The sequence below is a fragment of the Calidris pugnax genome, unplaced genomic scaffold (assembly GCF_001431845.1).
Source record: "Calidris pugnax isolate Ruff unplaced genomic scaffold, ASM143184v1 scaffold70, whole genome shotgun sequence".
In the NCBI taxonomy this organism is placed as follows: Eukaryota; Metazoa; Chordata; class Aves; order Charadriiformes; family Scolopacidae; genus Calidris; species Calidris pugnax.
In genome coordinates, this window is record NW_015090862.1 from 11,476,441 (window position 1) to 11,496,594 (window position 20,154).

The 20,154-nt window shown below is 43.4% G+C and overlaps 1 protein-coding gene across 3 annotated transcripts in view; it reads right to left on the reverse strand.

The window, feature by feature from the left end:
* CEMIP (cell migration inducing protein, hyaluronan binding) overlaps window positions 1-20,154 on the reverse strand; it is a 116,600-nt gene that overhangs the window by 20,128 nt on the left and 76,318 nt on the right. For 2 of the 3 annotated variants that reach the window (XM_014944621.1, XM_014944620.1), the window contains exons 12-17: window positions 13,346-13,521; window positions 12,579-12,788; window positions 6,860-7,065; window positions 2,105-2,174; window positions 1,102-1,230; window positions 299-384 (exon numbers count right to left, since the gene is read on the reverse strand). In XM_014944621.1, the coding sequence (XP_014800107.1) occupies window positions 299-384; window positions 1,102-1,230; window positions 2,105-2,174; window positions 6,860-7,065; window positions 12,579-12,788; window positions 13,346-13,521 (877 nt within the window). Of the gene's footprint in view, window positions 1-298; window positions 385-1,101; window positions 1,231-2,104; window positions 2,175-3,508; window positions 3,579-6,859; window positions 7,066-12,578; window positions 12,789-13,345; window positions 13,522-20,154 lie in introns of all 3 variants that reach the window. The other variant, XM_014944622.1, reaches the window with a different exon arrangement.

Here is a 20,154-nt window from a genome sequence, read left to right on the forward strand (position 1 = left end):
TTGAAATCAAAGTGTGAAATCCGTTGCATAAGCTCTCCCTGTTCAGGCATGTCCTAAATGGATGGATCAACAGCAGGGACAAAACCAGAAGGGTGTGGGTGCTGGGCATCCCTCGGGAAGGGGAATGGAGAAGATGAAGTTAGAAAGTTGTAAATCTAAGTGAAGACCTTTCCTCAATAACAGCCACCCCAAAGGGATAGCAATGATTCCTGTCAGCTTCCTTAGGGGCAATTTCAGAGCTTTCAGTCAGTGCTATAAGAGAAGTCTTTTCCAAACCAAACTGTGCAAAACACTTTACCTCCCAGAAATCAGTGTCAGGATAGGCCTTTTGTCCTTGGCTGAGGCTGGAGTGGTTTTGACACCATTATCAATGATCATTCCAGCCTAAAAGAAAAGAGAAATGCAATATTACAGTACATTTATATAATCTACAGGTCTTTCCATCTGCAGGCTCTGCCTTCAATTGTTCTAAGCCCAAGTCAGCTGCACGTCCTAAAAACTGCTTCTTTTAGTAGCTTGTGAAGCGGAGGGCTGCCAGGACTATCCAAACTTGCATATACCCCCAAAATTGCTGCAAATTTCAAGAAACTACAAGAAACTCTTTTAACTGCATGTGTCCCCATACACACAAACACACTGCTGCAGCTTGAAGCCCTTGGTGACAGTAAGACACAGCCCTGCCACATGGCACGCTAAGGGTAAATAAGTAAAGAGAAGGCGATTAGACACAGTGGCCTGTATTTATCCCTCTAGAAGCTGCTCAGTTAATTGCTAACATTGGCGGTTGAGCTCTATAATTAGACAAGCTGCCAATAGATGCTCCTGGAGGCACTATTTTAGGAGTGCAGAAGCAGAGGAGCAGCCTGAGCAGAGGGAAGAGCCTCTTGCGAATGCCCACGAGCCAAGCGTCGCGGGTGCTGGCTGACTGGGAGAGCTCCCACGCCAGCACGCAAGCTGCTTTATCTGCAGACACAAACAAGCTTGCAGCAACCCCGAGCGAAACAGAAAGCGCAGGCATTAATGGTTTGCAGACCCAAAGAGCTGGAGCAAGAAGACGGTGTTTTTTTCCGAGGGCAGCGTTCCCGTTGCGTGCAGACTCACCCGGTAGTTGGAATGCGCGCGGTTGTTGGAGAATTTCCCCATCGGCATGTGCTCGGAGTAGCCAGGGGAATACATGCCCGCTGAGGGCCCCGTCGGCACGTGGTGGAGAACAAACCAAAAGCCTGTTTCCTGAGAAAAAGAATGGACAGCTGAGCCTTTGCTTGAACTTCTCTGCTGGTCTACATTAGCCCAAGGATTTATCAGAAAAGCCACAAGACACACGCCAGAAGATTTCAGGACAAATCACAGCTAGCAGCATTGACCTGTATATCTATATGCAGCAAAGAGTTTAACACACACATACATTCACATTCACACTCCCAAACTAGCATCTTCAAGGTGCCTTAAGTTAAGGTCTGACATCTATATATTGAAGTGAGACTTTAGAATTCCATCACACACACACACACACACACACACACTGATGTCCTCCTATCACTGCATGCGCAGGTCTTAAAAATCAGATCGTTTTTATTTAGTTGCCTAAAAATGTATTTAGGAGCCCGAATCTAGGTACTGAGATTTAGAAGCTTTAGGAAGACCACATCTCTTTGTTTAAGGCTTGATTTTCTTGTTTATTTGTCTTAGTAGGAAAATCAAGGCTCCTGATGTGACCAAGAATTCCTGTGGAATTAGCATCAGTGCTGATTGAAATTTCAGAGCACCATTACTGTACTGCAATCAACAGAATCAGTGCCAAAGACTTCACTGGGACTCCACAGTCACATTTAGTTAATTTATTCAGGCTGCACACTGTGCAAAGGCTGGGAATTTTTGTTAAAGCCATCCAGCTCTAGAAACAGCAAGTGACAAGAGTGTGGAGCAAAAGGAAAGGCATTATATTTTATTGGTGGCACTAGCCATATTAACATATGTCTCGATCTAGTGGTTTCGAAACATGCCTGAGTAACAGAAGCAGGTTTTATTCCAGCAAGAGCCTCAGCCATGCAGGGCTGTAACCGGTCTGAATTGTTGTTACCAAATAAGAAACTTCTGCACTCACTTCAGATCCCGCAGCTGCACAGTTTATAAGGTTGTTGTGGGGGTTGGCTATCCAGAAGGTGGATACAGCGCTGCAGGTCAGGAAAACAAAGAATAACATGAAAATGACACTTTGAGCACACACCAGAGTCACCCATCAACTCCCCCAAGAAGAGACAGGGCCGATAACTCCCCAGATAAGGGGTCCTGCCTAGGAGGCAAAGGGAATGTGTGGGTTTTTTTCCTTTCCCTTCTCATACCACGTGTCTTCTGCAGTTTGACAGAGAGCATGCCCTTATCTTTTAAAACCCCAAGTATTAAATGAGGAATTTCGACTGCAATTCCAAGCCTGCTATGAAGCTGTCAGATGTCCGTCATGTTTTATGATAAGGTAAATATGTTGTTGCACAAGTCACAGAAAAGAACTTTGCCCTCAAATAAGCCCTCAGGTTCATTAGAGACTCGTTTAATCAAGGGACCCAAAGAATTGCCTCTTAAGGGATTTCCAAGTGTACCCTGGTACCTGCCTTTTCTAAGAGCTGCTGTGATTCATTAACTTTATTTGCTCCCACCCTCCTATGCATTTATTTCGGGACAAAAGGACTCCATCTGTCTAATGCACATAAAAGACTCTTAATTGAAAGATTCCCATCAAGGAGGAAAGACCAATCCATCACTGTCCGTCCTGTGACATACAGCATTCATTAACCAACAGGCACATGAACTCTGTGAGGAAAACATCCAGTGCTTACAACCAGCAGACTGGCTCCCTAAATTTGCTGGGTGAGAGGCATCCTCCTGCAGGGGATGAACCTGCAGAACTCTTATGTCTGCTTTAATCTTGCTATTGTCCTCCTATCACTGCATGCGCAGGTCTTAAAAATCAGATCGTTTTTATTTAGTTGCCTAAAAATGTATTTAGGAGCCTGAATCTAGGTACTGAGATTTAGAAGCTTTAGGAAGACCACATCTCTTTGTTTAAGGCTTGATTTTCTTGTTTATTTGTCTTAGTAGGAAAATCAAGGCTCCTGATGTGACCAAGAATTCCTGTGGAATTAGCATCAGTGCTGATTGAAATTTCAGAGCACCATTACTGTACTGCAATCAACAGAATCAGTGCCAAAGACTTCACTGGGACTCTACAGTCACATTTAGTTAATTTATTCAGGCTGCACACTGTGCAAAGGCTGGGAATTTTTGTTAAAGCCATCCAGCTCTAGAAACAGCAAGTGACAAGAGTGTGGAGCAAAAGGAAAGGCATTATATTTTATTGGTGGCACTAGCCATATTAACATATGTCTCGATCTAGTGGTTTCGAAACATGCCTGAGTAACAGAAGCAGGTTTTATTCCAGCAAGAGCCTCAGCCATGCAGGGCTGTAACCGGTCTGAATTGTTGTTACCAAATAAGAAACTTCTGCACTCACTTCAGATCCTGCAGCTGCACAGTTTATAAGGTTGTTGTGGGGGTTGGCTATCCAGAAGGTGGATACAGCGCTGCAGGTCAGGAAAACAAAGAATAACATGAAAATGACACTTTGAGCACACACCAGAGTCACCCATCAACTCCCCCAAGAAGAGACAGGGCCGATAACTCCCCAGATAAGGGGTCCTGCCTAGGAGGCAAAGGGAATGTGTGGGTTTTTTTCCTTTCCCTTCTCATACCACGTGTCTTCTGCAGTTTGACAGAGAGCATGCCCTTATCTTTTAAAACCCCAAGTATTAAATGAGGAATTTCGACTGCAATTCCAAGCCTGCTATGAAGCTGTCAGATGTCCGTCATGTTTTATGATAAGGTAAATATGTTGTTGCACAAGTCACAGAAAAGAACTTTGCCCTCAAATAAGCCCTCAGGTTCATTAGAGACTCGTTTAATCAAGGGACCCAAAGAATTGCCTCTTAAGGGATTTCCAAGTGTACCCTGGTACCTGCCTTTTCTAAGAGCTGCTGTGATTCATTAACTTTATTTGCTCCCACCCTCCTATGCATTTATTTCGGGACAAAAGGACTCCATCTGTCTAATGCACATAAAAGACTCTTAATTGAAAGATTCCCATCAAGGAGGAAAGACCAATCCATCACTGTCCGTCCTGTGACATACAGCATTCATTAACCAACAGGCACATGAACTCTGTGAGGAAAACATCCAGTGCTTACAACCAGCAGACTGGCTCCCTAAATTTGCTGGGTGAGAGGCATCCTCCTGCAGGGGATGAACCTGCAGAACTCTTATGTCTGCTTTAATCTTGCTATGAAAGACTTCACGGGGGCTTTAGGCCAACTGATTTTGCTAACCTAAGACGAAGTTCTGTTTGTGACACTTTATCATGAAAACATACAAAAACTTTTCTATTTTAGGCATGGGACTAACCTAGAAAGAAACAATTTGAGATTATTTATAGACAATATTCCTCCTGCTGCGTGGGCAGGGGCAAGGACACTGCATTTCCACAGTGACCTGTTTTTCTGCCCGATCCTGTTCCTCAGAGCCACGTGGCTTGGGCAGGTTACTGTGTCATTTGGCACAATCCTATTGTCTTAATTTCTGGCAGCAGCTGCCTGTAATGCCTCTTCCAAGCCGACGGAGCCGCAGCCAGTGCTCGTCCCTCGTCCCTGTGCTGGGGGCCTTGGCCCCAGCTCCAGGAGTAGCATTAGGGTGCTCAAGCACTTGCAGGCTGGATGAGCCTGGTGAAAAACAACACTATTTTTCTTATCAGACCTCGAATTCTTTTATAAAAGAAGGCATGGCAGATGAAAGTGCAGTAGGACATCTTCATTAGACCTCTGCCTACCATACCTAGCGGTTTTTCGTATAACAATCTTCAAAATGACACAAAATATGTCCCTCTGACTATTAAATGGCTTATCAGTGGAAAATGAGGACAATGGCTGATTAACTCTTATTTTATGAATGGAGACATTAAGTGTAATTTATAAACAAACACAGATGTGAAAAAGAGCCTTGTATGAATTCATCTCTTTCCCTTGCCAAACTAAAAAGCTAAAAATATGTCTCTTTGGACAAAACCCCAGTTTGTTCTGAGGACAGAATGGGTGATACTGATATAGTCTCAGCAGATTGAGAGTATTTCCAAATAAAAGAAAACCCCTGAAGATTTTTAGCTGCTAGGCATCAATCAGCTTCTAACTGTCTTATTTTCAGGATGGAAGTCTGGCTCCAGAGACTTCTTCATTGACTTTTTGTGGGTCAGAAATTTAGCTCTTTTTTTTTCACTTTAGACTCCCTCCTCCTCTCCGACTACAGCAGAATAAAATCCTAGAGAAAGATATGGGCCATGGGCAAAAGTGCTCCTGTATCCCAGCAGCTTCAGTGTAGCACCAATGCTCCATGGTCTCAGGACAAATCTTCACTGTGGAAGACCTCCCACTCTGTTGCACAGGGGTCTTGTCCTCAAGATCCTCCACCATCAATTTTAAACTCTTAAAGGCAAGCTTGACTTCCAGCTTTTAATGGAAAACACTCTGAAAACAACGTGGTTCCACAGATTTGCTCCAAACCACTTGCTGTGCTCCCTGGACTACAGCTGGGGATCTGCTTGCCTAGCCACTAAGCACACAGGTTTTACTTTAAAAGTTTAGTACCTTCTCATGAAGAGCTGAGGGGATAGGGGAAGAAAAAAAAAGTTATTTAGCTGCCTGATATGCATCAAAATGAGTAGTTTCCCTGAACAGCCAGTAATGACCAATGAAATCATATTCCTAGATTCTCCACTTTGATTTTGGGGCAGCAAACCAGCTAGAAATTCAAGGAAAGAAGGGCTAGAATGGCCTTCAGGAGTTCAGTGAGTCCATGCCCTGCCTTATGACAGTCAACTAAAACCACAGTATTGGCGACTGGCATTTCTCTAACCTGTGCTTAAAAATTACTGCTAATGAAGAACCCATGAATTCCTCTAAAAAAAATTCCAATGCTTAATTATGTGGCCATGCTGGTTGTGTTTCTTCTATACTTCACCTGAATTTTTTCCTACAAGGCAACAGAAATACAAAAGAACTTGTAAAATCCCTTCTTATTGCAAATGCTTCTATAATCCTCATCTAAACCTCAGCTGGCAGATCTGCAAGGACACTTAGACGAAAGGATCTTGCGAAAAGGGAGATTAAAGGCATTCAGCGTTCTTCATGTTTAATACAGTGTTTGTGGCAAATAGAAATTTGGAGAAGTTCTCATGGAAACATTTTCATGAGCTCATGTATAGACAGACTAGAAGAGATCCAATGGGTGTATACAGTCTTTGATCTTTTATCGGCAAGTTCCAACTCTGTGCTGAACTGCATTTATTATATCACTTTGGTTTCACAATTCGGGCAGACTGTGACACATGAGTGCATAACACCAATGCTGTACCATTAAACAGTATCCATTCTTTGCAAATAATGATTTCTGAATTAATGGGAGCATTTTTAAAATTAGCTACCATTTTAAATGAGCACGGATGTCAGAACCCAGCCCATTTTGAATTCAGCAGCGTTTTGCTGAGCCATTGGGATCAAGGCTCCATAAGGCAGAAGGCATCACTATGTACTTTGAAAGAGACATTTTCAATATCTGAGGGAGCAACCATCACAACTGACTTTAAGCTAAAAATGAAAATTACATATAAGTATAAAAGAACCTGAGGAGACTGCTCTCCCCACCTTTGGGGCACGCAGCCCAGACCTCTGCAGAGGACTACATGATCATATACATGTAATTCTATCTTCTATGGCTAAGTCCTGCAAAGAAAAGAAAGTAGAAAAGGAAGGCTCCCACTCACCTACAGTCCTGCCTGGGTTTAGGGATGTACCCTGGGTAAGCACCCTCCGTGATCAGCTTGCACATCCTGCTGTCTCGGTCGGAGGGGAGCAGAGTGCTAGGCTTAACAAGGAGTCCAAGGCAGTGATCAAATGTGTTGCGCTCTTCTGGTCCATCCTCTGTAAAGAAGCAATGGCCCAGGGCATCATAACCCACAACATCCTTCACCTGCATGTAGAAAACAAAGGTCAGTGTTCAGGTTTCATGCTTCAGCCGCTGCATAATAAGAAGAAACTTTATAACAATGTCACGTAGGAACCTCAGTACCCTTTTGAACTCAGGGTATATAAGCAAAAACAAAAGCAAGATCACTCTCTGCTCTTAAGAGCTTATAGTCTAAGCAATAACTCCAACACTTAAATTTAATTAGAATTTGTCATCACCTAGGAAATGTTCATTCCATTCTTTTGCCTGCCTGTGAAATCAGAGACTGTCTTAGCATGAGGTTGGAAAATACACAGGGTGGGGGATGAATGGAGGATGTTAGACGTTCAAATCACATCTGGGCTCATTCATCTTCACGTGGAGTTACATGAGCAGCTACATAAAATGCATCTGAAAAATGCAGCTGAGCTGAAAAAATATTTTTTCAGGCTATCAGAGGGGCGGCAAGTTGTTTTCCAGACAGGCTGGCTTGTTTTAGGTTTGACCTGATCCTTTTTTCCAAGTTGTTGACAGAAGCTTTACTTGACCCTGAGACAAATCAGCTGGTGTTAATCAGGGCTGTTCTGGTTTTGGTTTGAATGTTGTTAACATCGGGACACTGTTGTGTTGGACAGAACAATGCCCATCACCCCACTGAAAGATCTGAGAAAACAATTTCAGGAGCAGATACATGAATTCGAAGCCTAAGGCTAGGACTGGCTGGGAAACAACAGCCCTCAGACACACCATGTCCGGCAAATCAGTTGTTAGTGGATATGACTGGGATATAGAAAATTGATTTCAGGTCTCCATTGTCCAGGTGAAGTGCTGGGTCTCCTGAGCGCTCTCCTTGCTTTTGCCATCAGCCATCAACCACCTTGGACTTCAGAAACCTTCCTGGCAAAGCTTAGCCTGACACTGATGTGTTCCTACAAATGCTTCTGATGAAACAGTAATTGCCAACAGGCAAAAGACAATATTAAACTGGAGAGAAGGCTTATTCTCTATGGTGACTTTGAGAGACCTGTGTACTCAAGTCCCTGAATTACTTTTGAGACTCCTCTGTCATCTTCATGCCTCATTCTCAAGGCAAGAGGCACCACTTTTTTAAAAAAATCCCAGAACTAGTGTTGAAATGATTACAAATATGTTTTCATATAAGAAAGAACACTTTGCTTGCCAAGTCTATTACAAGCTTACATCTGCACACACATCTATTATGTATCATCCATGTTCCAGTGTAAATACTCAAACCTCTGAACACGAGTCATCACAGTAAATTAAACACAGCTAAAATGGCCTGCAAAGTGGTGCATTCTTTTAAACTACTGCACCAAAGCTTATTGCTAACTTCCTCCATCTAATTAGATGGAGGCTTTTGCAAGGTTGAAACTTCTTTATTTAAATGTAAAACTATGTATGTACTCCTTAGAAGCATGAGCTGCCCCAGCCTTGCGATTGTAAAGGTTTACAGGATAGGAGAACATTTCAGGAGAGTGACCTAGCTTCAGAAGAAATTTTCCGACATGTAGAGAAATCTTAATCAGATTACAGATGTGAGAATTGCACAGAAACTGCCACTGAAATGTATTACACACAGTAATATCTGAAAGACACATAAGTAATGGTGCTGTGACATTTAGATGACAGAGAAGGTTTCCTTAGAGAAATGTTAGCCACTTTGTATGACCATTTCTCTTTCCAGCCAGCACAGCACTGCACCAAGACTGAGATACGAAAACCTGTAGTGAGCAGACCATAGCTGAGGCAAAGCCCACCTCTCTGCATGAGGAGTAACATTGCAGGAGAAGGCATCTCCCAGTTTGGCGAGAGAGGAGTGAAGCAGAGAGGAGTGTGCAGTGTCAGAGGAGCTCAGAGCCAGCAAATGCCTGTTGTTCTCCTAACTCACCCCAGGAAGCCCACAGAACAACACAGAGTTATCAGCCAGGGACCTGGTCCCGAATGTATTTGTCATTTTCTCTTTGATTAATTACTTTCCCCATATCTCATCTCTCGGTCAGCTCTGACTTAGTTTCCTGTGTGTGTTCTCATGCACTAGCCCAGTACTGAAATGCTTGGATAGCAATTAAGATGCTTGTTCCAAAATAATTTTTCCAATGGATTTAATTTTTTATTTGAATAAAACCTTCCTCATGGTCCATAATCTTGCCTTAACCATGAGCAATTTATGACCAGATAATGCCCTTCATGGTAAAATAGCTCGATTACTAAAAGCAGATACCACTGAAGCAGTTAGATACCAACTTGGTATTCCATGAAGTACAGCTCTCCCCTGAATTCTGCTTGACTGTTTATTGACCTCCATTTAATTTCTCTCCCCAATGGCTGTTTCTATTTTAGCTTGCACCCTGGGATACAGTGGAGAGAGTGGGAATCAGAGCAAAGTTTCATCCCTGGGATTGCAGTGGCGTAACTAGGTGGTTTTATGGCCAGTATATTAAAGAAAACATTGGGTAATTATTGCATTTTCAAACAATAATTATGGTGAGAAAATAATTCCTACAGATTTGTTTCCAGAAGGACCCTCTGTGCCTTCCAGTGAAGATGAATTTGCAGACAAGTGCAGAATAGCCCATCAATGGAAGTGAGGTAATGTTGAGACAGAGACTTTTAGCACACTGTACAGACCCACAAAAAAAACCCGTTTCTGTCATCTGGAATAACTGGACACTTTTTTCTCCTAGTGTTTTCATTATGAGTATCTCTGAAGTGACGTGAGAAAAGTGATAGCAAAACAAGCAGGGAAGCCTGTATGTAAATTACCACCCTGCTTTAATGACAGTTTAAAATAACAAATGCCCCTCTCCCATTTGTTGAAGCATTTGCACAGGTACTCAACCACAGGCATGCAAGAAGCCCCTCCATCAGATTAATGTTAAGGACATCATTAAGCGTTGTGCTACGCTGAGGTTTAATAGCCCAGCTAGATTTTTTTTGTATGGCTATTTCCAAAGTGTGGCTTGTGCACATCATCAGACAAATTTTGCCTCAGTAAAGTATGCTTTGGATCCACCTGATCTCAGAGGGAATGAATGTTACCTGGGGAAAGACGGAGCTCATTGATGTTTGCACAAATGGTGTCCCTGCATGTAGAGACAGGCAATGTTACCCAAGTAAGAAGATAATAAGTAACTAGGAAATGTACAGGACAACTGTGGTAATCATCAGAGACCCATGTGGGTGTCTGGGAATATATCTGGGACATAACGAAGAGGAAAGGTAGGAAAATAGAGTCAGAAAGCAGATGAGGAGATTGTGGTGGGATCACCTGATGAATCAAGGCATGGAGCTGCTGACTGCAGATGTCTATCACAGAGAAATGAAACAACATTTAAGTGATGCAACCTTTGGAGTACATCTTCTGTGATGCAACTGAACAAACTTGGTCAGATTGCTTTATTTCACTGGGGTTTCTTTTCAGCTGTCAGCAATAATTATATGGTTAAAATAAAAATCAGGTGAAGTATTATGAGTAGAGTTTAGCATTCACACATTTTGACAAACTCTAATCAACAGGGATTAAATTCTTGACTAACATTTCAAATTATAAATCCTAAATGCTAAGATTTCTCTTGGGTGCCTTGTCATGGAGGCAAAAATGGTCATTTAGGGATTTGTGGCTGTTGAGTAACAGCAAGAGAATCAAGCTGCTTTCATCAGCTACATCAGCCTGTCTAAATTTCATCATGCCATCTTGGCTGGAAAAGCCTGAGCACATGGACCCCTATCCCATAGATCCCCTACGGCACAGCTGTCACTTGGAGAAAGCACAAGGGACAGAACTATTTCCAAATGCTCTATATGAACCCATCCATCTGACCAATAAGAAACGCCAGGCTGTGGGTATTTGGTTTGGCAAGGATTAATCAATAGGGAATAAAGATCTCACATTAGCTGGTCTGCAGCTCATCAACAGCTGTGCAACCTCTGTGCAGCCAGAGAATGTGTTTATGGTGCTGTTGGTAACGTGAATCCATGAATCCGTGAATTGGTAACAGCCCATGGTGGTGGGACAAATGAATCCTGCAATGCTGCCCTTCTGCTCTGCACATTAATCGTATACTGAGTCCCTGTACTGGAGACTTTGAATTGGGAAGATGCCATATGACCCTGAATGCCTTATATAATTTATATAGTAGAGTGTCTTTTTTCTTCAGAAGCCGCGTTCACTTGGTAGGTTTTTAGGATCGCGTTATAAACTTAGAAGGACAGAGGTCAAACCCAAAACCTCAGATTCATAAATAGCAGATAAAAGCTGCTCTGCTCCTGGAGCTGCAATTTCAATGCCCTCTCTTCAACTTCTGTGCATTTTAATTATGCCTGTGACTTTCCCTTCCAATGTTGCTGGTTTTAGAGGTTGAAGGCTGCAGTCCTTGCCAAAAGGAAGACTGTAAGATGAAGCCCTCCATGTGCTAGAGTCAGTAAAGGAGGAAGCATTCATCAGCAAGTAAAGGGCAAAAATCGTACCTTGGTGAGGTGTTGAAAGCAAATGCTATTCTCCAAATAAGTTCAAGGAAAAGACATTCTTTCAGGCTCCTACTATGAGATGGTACAGCAACTTTAAAACAGTGGTATCAACTTCTAATGTACAGTGACCATTCAGGTTACAACTGCCAATGATATGTCCTCTCTTAAAATTCTGTTATATATGGTAGCAGGGCTCTTGACTATACAAACGGTCTTCTTCAGGGCTCTGATACACTTTGTTTGTTTTGGAATACACTGCAATCTCACCAAAGGGGTGAGAGTCCTTTGGTCACAGAAATCTTGCCATTTTAAGACTTCCTATTTGAACTGATACAGACAACTGGAAAAGTTATCTAACCTGGTGTTCATTTCACACCTTTAGCAGCTCTGCTTTTGGGATAGATTTATGCACATTTCCTGAATATGGGAACCCATCAGAGGTGGGTGCCAGTCTCCAGGATGCTCACTAAGGTAGTGTTTTCCCTCTGCATCCTTACCCAAAAGAAAGCACCCCTACATCTGGGAAGAATATGACCATGTTCTTGCCATCTCTGGTGTGCTGCAACTTGTCTCGTAAGCACAGGTAATTTTATAGATTTATCCTAAAGGGTATCTTGTTTTGGAGAGCAACTCTGACAAATGATCTGTGAGTGTTTAATGTTGTGAACAGCATCGCAAACACAAACTTTTATGACAGGAAAGATGAAGCACACTTAAACCTTCTGATTATCCTCTTTAAATAGCAAGCTGTCTGTCTATGGATAGATCCAACTACTCATTAGAGATGGGCTGGTTCGCAGACGTTGCTGCTCGCAGACAAAAGCTCTGCCTGCTCTGAGTCACACACAGCCTACAGTGCCACAGCATCCTCCTCCTTTTTAATGCAGGTTGAAATATGCCTGGAATATGTAGCCACATAATCAGGATGGGTGGAAGAGTCAGAGACTAGCTCTAACAAAAAAATACACCACCCTGAAATATTTAAGCTGTATTCATGCTACGAGGAAATATTTTGACTGGTTTCTAAGGTAGACATTGAGGCTTCTTACCAGTAAACCATTGGATCCGTGGACTGTGACACAGCGGGAGAAGGTATGGTGGATGGAGACATCCTTCACGTACGTTGGAGGGTTGTAGCCTCCTTTCTCATCCACATCTCCAGCCATATGGAAGTGAATTGGGTAATGTCCCATTGTCTGCTGGCCCATGTATTTCAATTCTAGACCTTCAATATGGGTAGCCTTAAAATCAAGACCAATCTGAAGAACAACAGTACATCAGTCAAGAAACATCAAAGACTGTTGAGGGCAAGGAGGGGGAACACAGGGTTAGAGGAATTTACTGCGTGGAAGGGATGGTTTGGCTGCAGGGTAAGGGAAAAAGGGTCATGGTGGCTAAGGGGACCATAGTTGCTCTCTGATCCCTTCACTGCTGCCATGGCTACATTTGACTTAATTTTACAAGGAAAACCATTTGCACTTAATGTTTTCCGTGAGTTTCAGTCAGCTGGGCTCAAATCAAACTCCTGGGCTGAGCACCACCAAAATCTGGGGAAAACTGGGATTGGGATGTGGAGACTGTATCTCTGATGGGCTGAGCACCAGCCTGGCCAGCTGAGCAAGCCCCTGGTCTGCAGGGGTGTGAGGTGCACTTCAAAGCCAAGGAAGGGCAGCAGCAGGGAGGTGGATCTACTGCACCGTGGGGAGAGGCTGTTTGCTCAGCAGCTGACATGAGGGATTTTTCCTTTCCTGGCTTCCTTGGTATGTGAAGGTGCAGCTAGGCGGAAGAAAGTGCAAGGAGAGGGCTCTAGTCCTACCTTGATGTGTCCCCCAAAGGTGTCGAAATCAAAGAAGGAGCATAGCTTGCTGCTGTACTCGTAGCACTGCCCCTCCATCTCGCCCATCACCACGACGTTGCGGCTCAGCAGCCCCACTTCTGCCCGCATGTCAACACCATCAACGACTTCACCAATGTGGAGGTATGTTGCTTTCCCTGAAAGAACAAGATCCAATTTCAAGGTTACTCTGCCAACACTGTGGGTTTCCCCTTGTGCTTCCTGTGGTGGAGTTGGCTTGATAATGAAAGGAGCAACTGAGTCAGCAGAAACTGTTGGCCGACTCCTCAAAGGAGGGAAGGCACAGGTGCCACCCAAGGTCTTGCTGAGATATTTGCAACAGAGGAAGTGGGATTTTTGGACTTTAGGTTGCTTCATTTAGCCAGAGAGTTAAACCAACAGTCTGCTAAACAAAACACATTTCCTACCTTGACAAGGGACTGAGATCACTCAAGAACTTTTTACTTTGGATAACAATCAGCTGTGTATGAACATCCAATACAAAGAAAAATGATGATGTAGCTAATGAGGCGTCTAAATCCCCAAGGTTAGCACAGCACTTCCTAGAGCGAGGCACCAGGAGCTGCTCAGATCCCACAGCACTGCTCACAGGCGAGCATCAGTCTGAGCCTGCTAACTCCACGGCTGTTAATCCAAGCAAGGAGAGGACTGGGCAGAGAGCCTTGTGGAAATTGTGGCTTGGGACAATTGCAACCCCTCTTCCAGCTTGTGGGCTGCAAAACCTCCTCCTGCCTGCCCTCCCAAACCTTTCGATTTTAGATATGCCTGCACACCTCCAACTTGCTCTCAAGGCTTCCCTCTGCCCTGGTGTACTCAGAGTCGATGGGATCTTCCATCTACCCCATTCCACATCTCCTTTTGCCAAACCAGGTTGCTCCACAGACACACCTGGCTCCATGGAGGGGTTAAAAGCACAGAAAGCCTTCCCTGGCCTGACCAGAAAGGGGTGAAGTCCAGGCAGTGCGGATGTCTAGAAAGCAAAATAATCTCTTTGCTGTAATTTCATTCAAACGTATTCATACTCCCTCCTTCCTTCCGCGGCTTTCTGCAGAGAATGCAGTCGGGAAAAGGTTCATCTTACTGACTACATTCTGTATTATTCCAGTAAAAATAAGTAATAAACTCTTTAAGTAAACACTGAACTTTAAGGAATGCTACACTTGCATGTATTTAATTTCAATGGAATCGTTCAAAGCAGTAATTAGAAACAAATGGCAAGCCTGAAGCCCGGCTATCACTGCAAAGCACTTTATGTTTCAGCAGAGGTGCCAAGTCGAGGGGAGGATTTTGAACATTGAAACAGTCTTGTTTTTAACCAAACCATGATGTTTTGGCTTTTTATAACAAAGACAAGCTAACACCATTCACTCCCTCTCTCTCCTGGAGCTGGGAGCAGTGCAGTTCCATGGTAATACTGGGATTTGGAAGGGTGAGTGCCCTGCTGTGCTCCAAGACTGCTGGGTTCATGCCCTACCTCTGCCCTCTGTCTTGGCACCTCCGTGTTGAAAATAATGTGATCACATGAAAAAACACTGTTAACTAGAGGAGTGGTGATGGCAGGACAGGTGGATGCTTTTACCTGGAGCTGTGGTGGGAAGATGAGGCTCCTCTGAGCTCCATGCTCAGCCCCAGAAACGAGGGGCTGCAAGGGGTCAGGGGCTTGCACAGTGGCCACGTTTGCAATTACCTCTCTAGAAAGACCTTGGGCTTTCCTGGGTTGTTGCTCTGAAGCCAGCGAGCCTCATCAGGTGTGTGGCCAAAACCAGACCCAGTCTGTCCAAAAAACAGCTTCGCTTCCCTTATTCACATGCATTAAAAAAGCTGCTGCAGTGAGTGTCCTCCGTACGAGGATACTCTGTGCTGGGCTCTTGAGTGAGTCTGCTAAGCAACACAGCCTCTCATTATGAAACTGTTTTTAAGCTGTTATTTTTCAGTTTCCCCCGGAGCTGACCTTTCCTTGATTTACTGAAATGCAGGAAGAAGTTCAGATAATCATAAGAACATCCTATTTCAAGCCACATCTCCAGGATTTGTAGCAGTGAAATTAGATAGGCAGTTTTGTTATTCATGCGCTGAGCTCTAGAATAATAAATGTCATGCTTGCATGTATTTAATTTAATTTAACACCAGTCCAGACATGCAAAATAGTGTAAGCATTGACAGGAATGTTAAATACGGACTAACCAGTTTCTAAATATAACTTCTTGGGTGCATGTTTTTCACTTTGTGTTTTTGCTGACTTGACTTGTTTGAAGATAAAAAGAGAGATGGGAAGCAATTCCCTTCCAATGTAAAAGTGGATTTTGAATAATAGCTCCTTTAACAGAGTTTCAAAAACCAGATCTCTCCTCAAGACAGGCAGAAATTCAAGCTCCCCATGGCAAGGGGGCCGTGCTGACAGGAGACAAACCCTGGCACGGGAGCCCTCAGGTGCTGTAAATGCTGCTGGAAACCAGCACCCCAGCACTGGGCACTTCCCACTGGGCTGGGAGAACCACAATAGACCTGGGGCACTTTGAAGGGAGCCACTGGGGCATATTTAGTGATGGGCAAGAAAAAAAAAAAAAACAACAACAAAAGAGGCTGCTCCGTGGCGAGTTCAGGGAGTTCACATGGGGACGGGAGCTGAAGTTAGGCTGCTGCTCACCACCAGCACGTGGAGCCTTCCCGGGGAGCAGCCACTGTATCTGAGACCCTGGGCACTCACCATGGGCAAACCCAAGCAAATTGGCCCTGAAGTGGTTTGATACTAAAAAGGCAACACTATGCTTTGAACGTGGGAGGAATGTGTCTGCTGCTTCAGCATCAAAGCCGATGCCTGTGATTGCCCAACCGCTAACAAGCCCAGGGGTGACTGATTCACCATCTCCTCCTTTGGGCTCCTTTTCTGCATCCCTCATGGACAGACGTTGCCTCACCAGAACGCCAGGCTTGTGCCATGTTATAATCTCAACCAAACAAAGCCTTGCAATGGCACGTATTACGTCTTTCCACAACAGGCCTGTGTGATGGACTGGGAAAAGCACCCTGGGTTTGCTGCTCTATTTGTCACACTGGTGCCTCCAGTTAGCAAAATGTAAATTCACAGGGAACGACTCCTTTAATGTGTGGGCTTGCCTGATAAAAGTCTTGATTCAGCAAAACATGAACACATTTCCATGCTTACTCAGGACAGTGACTATTAAAGTCACCAGACGTTGGTAAGGACTAGGTAATTATTAAAAGAAAAAATGCATTAAGATAAACATAGGGGATCCACTAATCAAGGACACGCTTATGTCAACATAGCAATTCAAAGCAGGGTCTCTCCAAACTCTACAATGCTCCAGGAAAACCTGCTGTACTTGAACCTAGCTATAAAACCTGAGTCACAGGCCTTATCAAACCTAGGAAGGGTGGAATTTTAAAACTATTTCAACTGCTACACATGTGGAAGGGTCCTCAGCTCTGGCAAGTTACACAGATGTCTCTGAAAACCCTCCCACATACACTCATGCATTTGTAAATGCCTTGGCTCTAAAAGACACAAACTGCTAAATCTCTCTTTCAGAAGTGAAACAGGTACTTCAAGGTCTGGGGTTGGTGAAGATAAAGTTGGATTATTTTTGTTTTCCCTCTAAAGAGTCTTTTGTACTCCTTTGGGCTCTATAAGGCTAAGACCTTCTCCCTCATGGTCTTTCCTAACCAAGAGCTTTTAAAGAAATGTTAAACACAAACTTGTCTGTTCAAATCATGTAATCCAGTGACAGTGAATCCTTCAGGGCATCTTTAAAATCACTGCAACTCATTGTACATGCCAGCCCAGCCCTCTGTCAGATTTAGCATTTTTGCCCAATGTTTGTCATCACTGTTGGTAATGCCCCTATTGCTTATATTTAATAACCAACAAATGTTCACACAGGCATCCTGTCAAATCCTCATTATTCTGAATTATCTTGATGAGGTTTGCTATTGCATCCCTAAGCCGCAAGCCTGTAATGCAATGCAGCATGGTTTGGGTGAGCTGACCAGCTTCTTGAGTCATGCAGTACAACCTGATGTCTTAACAATCAAATACTCCTCAAATTCACAACTTTTACATGGAAAATTAAGTTTCCAGACATAAAGCAGAAAGGATGCAACTTTATACAGAGTTCCAGTTTCCTGCTGGGTAACATCCTTTTACACCCTTAATCCCTTTTCTCCTTCTAGGTCCTGCACAGCGTCCCACAAAGGTTGAAAATACACCCTTGGTTGTAGGAGTGTGAAGACCCTTGAGTTCATGCAGATATTATTAAGTCTATGCTTAAATGCTGTGTTGGATCAAAGCCTCTGTAGCTGTTTGGTTTCAAGGCTGAAATGAGTGGATCTTACTGCTGCAAATAAGTGGAACAGCAGGGCTGATGTGAACGAAGGGCAGTGCATCTGCTCATGCTGGCTTTAACCGAGCACTGAGAGGTCTCTGCAAGGTCTGTTAGTGTTTTATCCCAATGGCAGTGTCACGCTCTTTCCTAAACCCACTCCTGTTCCACCTCATGCCCTCTTTCTACAGCAGCTACTTGGCAATCTACTGACATACTTCTGTAAAAGGTAGGTTTTCCTCCGCTAACCTTCCAATTCTTCCTCTCCTTATCCTGAAATATAACTTCTTGCATCTGGGATGGGAAGATTAGGCAGGTCTGGTGAACAAGCAGATCAAATCCTTTTTTAAATCAGGCTCAAACTCAACCCTTCCAAACTGCTGTGTAAAATTATGTTTCTTTCAACTCTGCTTCTAGGGAGTGCCCAAAGGTAGAAGAGCGAGCTCTGAAAGATTGTTAGAAAGGGCCATTTCATGACATTTTCTGCCCAGCCCTCAAGCAATGGGGTTGCCTTAAAAAAAAAGAGCTTCTAGCAAGTTTCAGCCAAACTTCTGAATAGAACCTCCTAAATCTCTAAGAACATCTGGATTTTGATAGTGGAGTAACTTCTCCCATCCTTACAGCACAAAATGAATGTTGACACAGGCTGGGAAGTTGTTAGGCAACTAAGTACTTACATTTTAAATTCAAAGTTCTCTGCATGAACAAGATCTCAGTAAATTCCATATCTCTATAGTATTCACAATCCAACAAGCAGGATTTTAGATATATGTACTTGTAATCATAGATGCACCAGTATAATTGAGATAATTGGAGTAATTATGCCAGGCACAGATAGTTTTTTCATACTGTATCAAGAGCATATAGGAGCACAAAAGAGCATTTGATCATTTTTGTTCCATGGTGAAACTTATCAGCGTTGGTAGTAACCTCATACAGAGCAACCAAGATGCAGATAAGACTTGTTTCCCAGGGAAACTAGACAAAATACTTGATCTTTCCTACTATCCAGTTCTATCATAACAACACAACCCTTCCTTCCTTCCTTCCTCCTCCCTCCCTCTGCCCTGTACAGTCGTCCCTCCCCAGGCCTTGTGAAGTTGGAAGATCAAACAATTTTAATCTGTTCCCACAGAGAAAAATAATCTAGGCACAAAAATGACAAGCGAAAAAAAGTTAAACAAAGGAGACGAGTGGAGAAAAAAGTTCCATTTAAGTGAGGGACCGTTTGACGGGGAGCAGGACCTGCAGAGCTGAGTCCTCGTGCAAACAGCGCTTACTCATGGGAGCAGCAGTTTTGACATTAGCGTAATTACCCCAGTAAAAGACTGCACAAGATGAGTACCTGGGAGCCCTCCCTCACTTTCTGCACTGAGACACAGTCAGACATCTAAATCCTACGAAAACCTGATGGGAATTTAGTATTAACTCTCTTAAGCTGTTTTGAAAAGAGCAGCCTCTAGTCAATCCATTTCTAGCGAGTTAAGCAAGTAAGAGTTTTCAGCAGGAAGTATCAAATATAAATAGGACATGAGCTAACTAATGAGTTTGACTTATTTGGCACAATGCACTAAACCATGTCTATTAAAATATTATTAAACGATGAGAGCATCAATTATAATTAAACCTTGGTATGCCAAATGGCTGCCCCACCAAATCGTCTGTCCACAAAGTGGGGGTTTTCTGCCTTTTTTTTAAACAAAGAGACTCTTAAGTAGTTCAGACATGACATTTGGGTTTTGTTTAAAAAAAAAAAAAAAAAGGAAGGGAAAGGAAAAAAAAAATGATAAAAAGGGAAATAAACCCTCATGGGTAGAAATGGTTTTATCATTTGTCTTTCAAAGGGCAGACTTCTGGAGTTTTCAGCTGCTAAACTGAACCTCTTAGAAAAATTAGGCCATTCCACTTACTACAAATGACATCCCTCCGAGATGCTGTATATAGATGCATCTGTATGGAAGTCATTTTTCTCAGGAGCAAAGCAATCTTGACTGTATCTCACACAGGGGAAGGCAGGCAGACATTTATCACAAATGTCTTCTGCATGCAAATGAGAACTGAATGGAGCTGCACAAGCACAGGCTGTGCAGGGGTTGCTCACCTGTGCTGAGGCTGGAGGCCAGCCCACTGCTTGCCACAATGCCTGAGCTGCTGGGACAAATAAAGCCCTATTTAACAGTGGGGTAATTAATTGAATCCAAACAAGTTTCATCAAAGTCAGTGTTTGATCACGGGAGGTTCATACATGCACACTCATGCAGACAGGTTTCCGCCTGAGCCAAGAGCTCAGCGTGGTGGTGTTTGCCTCCTCCAGTGATGAGCACACCTCAGAACCCAAAAAAAATAATGATAAAAAGGGAAATAAACCCTCATGGGTAGAAATGGTTTTATCATTTGTCTTTCAAAGGGCAGACTTCTGGAGTTTTCAGC